Here is an 8,573-nt window from a genome sequence, read left to right as displayed (position 1 = left end):
AAAAAAAAAAAAAAAAAATTTGTATAATCAATTTTGATTCAATAAAAATTTTTTAAAAACAAAAAACAAAATTAAAAGTTTGATAAAAATAAAAGCCTAAGAATGCCTGCAAGGAGGTCATTTCTTCATTTGTAAATCGGGATAATGAAACTTGCCCCAGAGTTGTCGATGTGAAAGCATAGCAACATGTGCACATATGGGTGCACAGCACCACAGGACATGGATGCAGCCTGTTCCACAAGGGTGCTTGCCTCATTTCCCCGAGCTGCCTCACTGTAAAAAGGGAAGGGGAGTGTCCCCAGCAAAACTCAGACACTACNTTCTGAGTATAAACACGGATAGTGTAGACACCCAACATTGATGTAACCAAAGCCATGAAAGGAAAAGCAGTGTCCAGGGAGGGTGGGGACAGGAAGAGTGCAGGGATGTGGTCGACGTGAGGGAGAGAACAAATGCAAAGATCAAGAAGCAGCATTCGCATGTGTTATTTAGAAATAGAAATACAAACCGCAGAATCAGCCAAGGAGTTTAACGTGGTCTTTAGGCCGGGTGGAGGAGGAGAAGGTTGGGGCCGCGGGTCCACTCTGAGCTGGCTCTGCCGCCTCCTGGAAGCCGTAGCAGTCCTCCACCCCAGGCCCTCCCGTCTGCTCTTTCCCTAACCTTGCCCTCTCCTGCTTTCAGTCCTTTCCCACCACCTCTTCCTTTCCCTGGATGCTGTGCCCAGGGATCAGGCCCCCATCCTTCTGGCTTCCTTATCAATCTTTATTTATTTATATTTATATTTTTATTTTTATTTTAAAAGATGACTGGTAAGGGGATCTTAACCCTTGACTTGGTGTTNTCAATAATATTTACAAAATTAAAAGTTGACCAGACGCCCCTCCCACAACCAGGCTCACTGCTCCAGCAACTCGGGGCCTGCCCAGGGACCCAGGGTATGGAGCTGGGGACCTAACCCACCACACACAACCAGGCACACCTCGCCAGTGCCTTGGGGCCCACCCGGGGACCTGGGGCATGGAGAAGGGGACTGGATCCCCCTCCCACAGCCAGGCACACCATGCCAGTGCCTCAGGACCCACTCAGGGACCTGGGGTATGGAGCTGGGGATCAGACATTCTCTACAACCAGGGACATCACCAGCACCAAAACATCTCCATGTGGGTGGCCCACCACAGCCACCACGATAACCATGGCTTCCATGAAGGCAGCTAGATGCCACAACCGCCACGCAGATCATCTGCCAGCCACTGGAGTGAGTTGACACAAGGAGAGTCACCAGCAGAGATAAAGGAGGAGGATGTCTGTCTCCACAGAGCCCATTTCATAGTGACACATCTGCTTTATGATAGTATTGAGGGACCTGATCACACCTCTCAGCATTGGACAGATCATTTGGGCAGCCAGAGTAACCATTATTCTTTCAGAGGAGAGAAGAAATCTAGGGTGACTAGAGAGGGATGGGGGGAGGGAAAGGGGGAAGGTGAGAGATTGGGCAAGGAGCATAAATAATAATTACGATTTGTAACAACACATATGCTAGTAATATTGATTTGATCAACATATCTCGGGCCGGCCCGGTGGCGCACTGGAGAGTGCGCTGCTTGGGAGTGCGGCAGCGCTCCCGTTGAGGGTTCGGATCCCATGTAGAAACCGGTTCCCGCTCACTGGCTGAGCACGGTGCGGGCGCAACACCAAGGGTTGCGATCCCGTTACCGGTCAGTAAAAAAGACAAAAAGGAAAAAAATAAAAATAAAATAATAATAATAATTTAAAAAAAGACAAAAAGGAAAAAAATAATAATAATAAAAAAACATATCTCAACATTGAACCCTCAAAATTTGTATAATCAATTTTGATTCAATAAAAAATTTTTAAAAACAAAAAACAAAATTAAAAGTTTGATAAAAATAAAAGCCTAAGAATGCCTGGAAGGAGGTCATTTCTTCATTTGTAAATCGGGATAATGAAACTTGCCCCAGAGTTGTCGATGTGAAAGCATAGCAACGTGTGCACATATGGGTGCACAGCACCACAGGACATGGACGCAGCCTGTTCCACAAGGGTGCTTGCCTCATTTCCCCGAGCTGCCTCACTGTAAAAAGGGAAGGGGAGTGTCCCCAGCAAAACTCAGACACTACAAGGAGGTGACGGCGCAGCAAGCCGGGCTAGGATGGGGAGACACTGCCTCCCCAGGAACCGGGCTGGGACACTGGGCGGTGGGTGCCTGTGAGCCCCTCACATGTGCCCCCTCCAGCCTGAGTGCAAAGACGACTTTGTGCCTACAGAGTTCTTGCTCCAGTAGGCAAACTCCTGCAGTCACAAATGGCAATCCATGCAAGGGAAGGTGGGTTGGGTCCCATCTCCCCACCCCTGTCCCTCCTGCCCCTTACCCCCACTTCCGCCTGTTCACCCATCCCATCCTGTCCCGTCTTGCCCTGTCCCATCTCCCCTACCCCCATGGGCCAAGACCGCCCTGTCCCAAAGCCTCCACCTCCAGTGCCCCCATCCAAACACACTGGGTTCCAAGGCCTGCAGCACACAGGCTGCGGTAAAGCCAGCAACATCAAGGGGCTCAGGGCTCCCCACCCCTTCCCAGCACACAGCACGACCAGGCCATCCTCTCCTCCAAGGTGTGCTTGACAGAAAGACCCCAAGCAAGGGCCTCCAGTTGGCAGAGAGAGTGGCAGTGAAGAGACCCTGCAGGCCCCTTGGTCCCACCCACGCCAGAGGACACTGGGGCAGGGAAGGCCCAGATTCTGGGCCCCAGAGTAGGAATGACCCACAGGAGACTTGGAGCCAAAATCACGCTGATTTCTCAACAAGGCTCCCCTCACATATTTCCAAGTGTGCTGCTGGGGCTGGCAGCACCCCTGAGAGGGAGAGGCCTCTTAACAGATGAGGAAACTGAGGCGGGCTAGCTGCATGATGTGCCCCAGGGCTTGCAGCAAGGCCACCAGAGTGCAGGATCCAGGGTCTCCTGAAGACTTGTAGGTCAGGTTCTCTGTGCAAGGCTGAGCACCAGGTCAAGTGCATCTATGAGGTGACTAATAGTGGCAGCAGGCAGCAAGCATTGGACAACTCCCAGGACATAGGTACCACTGCCACCTGAAGAATCTGAGGCCCCAGACTGGCACCCAATCTAGGACATGGTGCAGCCCTGGCTGGGCCCAAGTTCAAGTCCAGCACATGGACAAGCTCGCATCGCAGTGCCTCTGATGATGGGGTGGCCAATGCTGGGCAGAAAGCACATGGCCAGGGCATGAGGGGCNGCAGCCTGTTCCACAAGGGTGCTTGCCTCATTTCCCCGAGCTGCCTCACTGTAAAAAGGGAAGGGGAGTGTCCCCAGCAAAACTCAGACACTACAAGGAGGTGACGGCGCAGCAAGCCGGGCTAGGATGGGGAGACACTGCCTCCCCAGGAACCGGGCTGGGACACTGGGCGGTGGGTGCCTGTGAGCCCCTCACATGTGCCCCCTCCAGCCTGAGTGCAAAGACGACTTTGTGCCTACAGAGTTCTTGCTCCAGTAGGCAAACTCCTGCAGTCACAAATGGCAATCCATGCAAGGGAAGGTGGGTTGGGTCCCATCTCCCCACCCCTGTCCCTCCTGCCCCTTACCCCCACTTCCGCCTGTTCACCCATCCCATCCTGTCCCGTCTTGCCCTGTCCCATCTCCCCTACCCCCATGGGCCAAGACCGCCCTGTCCCAAAGCCTCCACCTCCAGTGCCCCCATCCAAACACACTGGGTTCCAAGGCCTGCAGCACACAGGCTGCGGTAAAGCCAGCAACATCAAGGGGCTCAGGGCTCCCCACCCCTTCCCAGCACACAGCACGACCAGGCCATCCTCTCCTCCAAGGTGTGCTTGACAGAAAGACCCCAAGCAAGGGCCTCCAGTTGGCAGAGAGAGTGGCAGTGAAGAGACCCTGCAGGCCCCTTGGTCCCACCCACGCCAGAGGACACTGGGGCAGGGAAGGCCCAGATTCTGGGCCCCAGAGTAGGAATGACCCACAGGAGACTTGGAGCCAAAATCACGCTGATTTCTCAACAAGGCTCCCCTCACATATTTCCAAGTGTGCTGCTGGGGCTGGCAGCACCCCTGAGAGGGAGAGGCCTCTTAACAGATGAGGAAACTGAGGCGGGCTAGCTGCATGATGTGCCCCAGGGCTTGCAGCAAGGCCACCAGAGTGCAGGATCCAGGGTCTCCTGAAGACTTGTAGGTCAGGTTCTCTGTGCAAGGCTGAGCATCAGGTCAAGTGCATCTATGAGGTGACTAATAGTGGCAGCAGGCAGCAAGCACGAGTGCAGGATCCAGGGTCTCCTGAAGACTTGTAGGTCAGGTTCTCTGTGCAAGGCTGAGCACCAGGTCAAGTGCATCTATGAGGTGACTAATAGTGGCAGCAGGCAGCAAGCATTGGACAACTCCCAGGACATAGGTACCACTGCCACCTGAAGAATCTGAGGCCCCAGACTGGCACCCAATCTAGGACATGGTGCAGCCCTGGCTGGGCCCAAGTTCAAGTCCAGCACATGGACAAGCTCGCATCGCAGTGCCTCTGATGATGGGGTGGCCAATGCTGGGCAGAAAGCACATGGCCAGGGCATGAGGGGCACGTGCTGGTGAGGAGCTCTCCTGAGCCACGCCCACTCACCCCACCATGGTGCTCCTTGGGCCGCCCGGCCCCCTTCAGCCTGGCAGTGGGAGGCAGCTCTGGTGGCCCCAGCCTGCTCAGCAAACCCTTGGCAAGAGGGCCCCCAGGCCCTGGGGACTACACAGGGCCACGTGTTTACAGGGCATTGGCTCAGGACCCACGTCTGCGAGTGCCTACGGCAGCATCAGACAGTCCTTCCGCTACTCCTCTCTCAAGCCCCAGAATATTCCTCTGGGAAAGGGTGTTCCTGAAATAAATTCCGGTTTGGCTCCTGTCTCAGGAGCAGGAGGAGCTTCTGCTTCTGGCTTTCCAGGGCCGTTTCCAGGCTTGAAGATGGACTGCAACAGGGTCCCCCCCAGGGCCCAGCAGCCACCCTTCACGTGGACAGCTAAAGAGCCCACTGCCCTGAAGGTCTGCAGACCATGCCCAGAGGGTGGGTTCAGGGTAGCAGAGCGGAGCCCACTGCCAAGAGCAGCCCCAGCCTCTCCCCCCGAGGACGCCCTCACCTCCCCACCACCTCACCCCCAGGAGGCCGATCCCAGTGCCACCTGCCTTTATTCGTGGACGCTCAGGCTCCAGAGCCACACAGACACTTGGCCTTCAGAGGGCATGTAAAGAAAAAGGGGCCCCGGTGACCCTCCCAGTACACCCGAGAGCCAGGTGGACCCGGCAGCACCACCACCTCAGGGTCTGCCTCAGTGCCCCTGCCCAAGGGGGTCACTGCGGCCACAGGGTCAGACACCAGGAGGCCAGGCCTGGTTGCTGGTGGTACTGTTGAGGGGCCCAGCAGTGTCCCAGGCCTAGAGAGCTAGCTGGTGCCATCCTGATGCTGACGTGGGGAAGGGCCAGGATGGAGGGGTGTGGGGGAAGTTCCCCCAGGTATCCAGGCCAGAGGAGCAGCAGGGGTCTATGGGGGACCCAAGCTGGATGTGGGTGGGGCTGCCCTGTTCTATGTCCTGGCCACCTCAAGGACAAAACCGGCCCAGTCCCACCAGCCTGGGAGACGACAGAGGCCTCATCTTCTCCATTCTGATCCTGAAGGAGCACAGGATAGGGAGGTGGAGGGCAGTGGCAGGTGACAGGAAACAAGGGGAATCAGGGCCCCTGGGGGGAAGGCAAGGCCAGGCAGCTCCAAAGACACACGTAGGCCAGGGGGAGGGCAGGGGCTGGCAGGGCCTTGGCACCCCACTGATGGGGGCAACTTGAGACCCCCCCAGAGAGGAGAGGAGGGGCTCAGGGAGGAGGGGCAGGCCTCGGCCATCAATCTTGCGGGTCCCAGGGTTTGCAGCCCACTGGAGCACAGCCCCCTCCCCCCACCCAGGAGCGGGGCCCACAGGACAGGAGGAAGCCAACATCAGTGCACCCTGATCTTCCAGAGGCCAGGGGAGGGGCACAGGCGCTCTAGGACTTCTTGGCATCCTGCGTGTTCCGGCGCTTCAGGTCGCTCAGGTCAATGGGTTTGAAGGCTGCAAGGGACAGTGGGGTCAGGGTGGGCACAGGACCCCCGTCCAACCCCCATCTGTGGAAGCCCTGGAACCCAGCAGGACGTTGGGAGGCAGAAAGTGGGAAGCAGGCGGCCTTTCTGCACACACACCCCCCGCCCAGCCCACAGGCTGAGCCCCCAGCCAGCCCCCACTCACTCTTCAGGCCGGGGTTAGGGACCTTCTCCACATACTCCTCCACAAGGCCCCGCTCGCTGCCTGACGTCTGGCTCCGCAGGTCTCGCTCCACGCCCTGCCAGGCTGTGGACAACAGGGGTGGGTGTGGTCGGAGCCCCAGCCCCAGGGTCACTGTCCAAGCCAGGAGAGCGTCTGACTGAAGCTCCTGGCTACCCGCACCCTCCCTCTTCTTCAGAAGTGACAACAGGGGTGGGTGTGGTCGGAGCCCCAGCCCCAGGGTCACTGTCCAAGCCAGGAGAGCATCTGACTGAAGCTCCTGGCTACCCGCACCCTCCCTCTTCCTCAGAAGCCCCCTTCCCCCGCCCCCTACCAACCTCCCTCTCCACAGCATCCTGTCCCCAGATGACTGACCAGGGCTACAGTCACAGAGGCCCATTGGACCCCAACCTGGATTCCCAGAGCCTCAGGGTGCAGGGTGCACCTCCATTTGGCCGCGCCCCTGGGGCACATGCCCCAGTCCCAGCCACACCATCTCTGGGACATTTCTGCAACACACCCTGTGTTCATAGCTGCGTGTGCCTGTCTGTCTTCAACAGCCCCCTCCTGTCCCCAGCAAACCCCCCCAGTGCTGAGCACTGGCTTGAGACGCCACCTCTTCTGGGATGCTGCCCACTCCCAACACCCTCCTCTTAGGCTCCCCCCATTATGAGAACCTGGAATCCTCACCAGACAGGGACCTCTCTGCCACCCCCAGCCTGCCCGGCCCCACAGAGGGCAGGAGACAATGGAGACAGGAAGAGACTCTAGGGAGTTCTGGTCTGGGGCCTGGGCTGGGCAGCAGAGCCGGCTCCCTGGAGGGCTCGCGTGGAGCGGACGCAGCGAGGAGCAGGACACACACCTTCATAAATGAAGCGGACATTCTCCTCGTGGGCAGGGGTGAAGATCTCGCTGCTGTTAGTGGGAGAGCGGGGGCTGCTGGTCCTCTTGCCGTTGTAGACGACTCTGGAGACGGGGGAACTGGGGGAACCCGGCACATGAGGACGAGGCTGGGGAGTAGCCAGAGTGAGGGCCCACACCCCACCCACAGGCAGAGGCCACCCCACCCAAGACCCACCTGGTCATCGCTGGGGCGTCCAGTCCTAGTGTTCTGCTGCCAGATCCTCTTGGCCTCTGAAACAGGAGCCCCAGAACACGGGAGTGGGACGGAGTGTCGCCCTCTCCAGCAGTGGGGAGAGGGTGCAGCACGCATGTCCTCCTCCCTTTCAGCCGTGAACTGTGTGGCCCCACTGCCGACCAGAGAATCCCCCCACAGGCTGGGGTCCAGCCACAGGCAGCCGACGGGCTCCAAGCAACCCCAGCAGGCTAAGCCAGATGGGGGGCCAGGGCACGGGAGGGGCGAGTTGGCCAAACACATGCACAACTTGGTGCTCTGTGAGCTCGGCTGGTACCCTCAGCCCCACACCTGGAGCACTACTGCCCCGGATCCCCGTCCCCACACGTCTTGGGAACATGTTCCTGTTTTCAGAGTCACTGGCAGCCTCTCTCTGTAGGAAAGAGCCCAGGGGTCCCAGTGACCCTAACTGCCCTCACTGGCTACAGGGCTTCCCACACTGCTCTGCTCAGCCTCAGTTTCCATCCAGTGACCTGGATCCCCAACACAGCTTCCTTATCCCTGGGGTTGGGGCTCCGAGGGCTCAGGTGTGTACCAAGTCAGAGCCCTGGAGACAGAACCAAACTAGGGGATTCGGGGTGGGGGCGGCCCTGGAGGGAGCTGCCAGGCCCGACCTCTCTCTACCTAGGGGATTTTCATAGCCTTAGGGGAGGGGGTCTTTTTTGAGGCTCGGACTCTCACACTGGCCACCTGGACAGTGTCCCCTCTCCAGCTGAGGACACACAATCCCAGGGTAAAGAGGCCAGCCCCACATGCAGTCTCCAAGCCTAGCCTTGCTCCACAGGGGACAACACTAGCCGCAGGAGGGGGCTTTCAGCACAAGTGCCTCCCTGTCCACCCCGGGGCCCGAGGGCTTCATGCAGCCCAGAGCACGGAGCCGCAACCCCTCGCCAAGGGCCAGGAGCGATGGAGCACTCTGGATTCTTCCTCTCCGGCCCCCTCAGCCATCACATAAACCAGCCAGTGCTTAGGCACCCCCACAGGTGAACACAGCCCATGGGCCAAGGGCAAGAACAGCAGCAAGACGTTGTGAAGCCAGCTCCTGGGAGGGCACATAGAACTTTGTGCCCTGCACCAGGCACCACATCCAGGCAGGACCCAGCTCACTCACAAAGTGATGTCTCCTTTTGGG

The 8,573-nt window shown here is 58.2% G+C and overlaps 1 protein-coding gene across 1 annotated transcript in view; it reads right to left on the bottom strand.

Moving 5' to 3' along the window:
• Positions 1-5,187: 5,187 nt before the first annotated feature.
• FAM195B (family with sequence similarity 195, member B) overlaps positions 5,188-8,573 on the bottom strand; it is a 9,524-nt gene continuing 6,138 nt past the window's right edge. The window contains exons 3-6 of the mRNA XM_008576309.1: positions 7,385-7,440; positions 7,169-7,287; positions 6,292-6,393; positions 5,188-6,117 (exon numbers count right to left, since the gene is read on the bottom strand). Of these exons, the coding sequence (XP_008574531.1) occupies positions 6,053-6,117; positions 6,292-6,393; positions 7,169-7,287; positions 7,385-7,440 (342 nt within the window). The 3' untranslated portion in view covers positions 5,188-6,052. The remainder of the gene's footprint in view (positions 6,118-6,291; positions 6,394-7,168; positions 7,288-7,384; positions 7,441-8,573) is intronic.

The sequence above is a fragment of the Galeopterus variegatus genome, unplaced genomic scaffold (genome assembly GCF_000696425.1).
Source record: "Galeopterus variegatus unplaced genomic scaffold, G_variegatus-3.0.2 Scaffold1322, whole genome shotgun sequence".
Taxonomy (NCBI): Eukaryota; Metazoa; Chordata; class Mammalia; order Dermoptera; family Cynocephalidae; genus Galeopterus; species Galeopterus variegatus.
The sequence above is the reverse complement of the archived record's forward strand: the minus strand, read 5'-3'. Positions and strand labels throughout refer to the sequence as shown.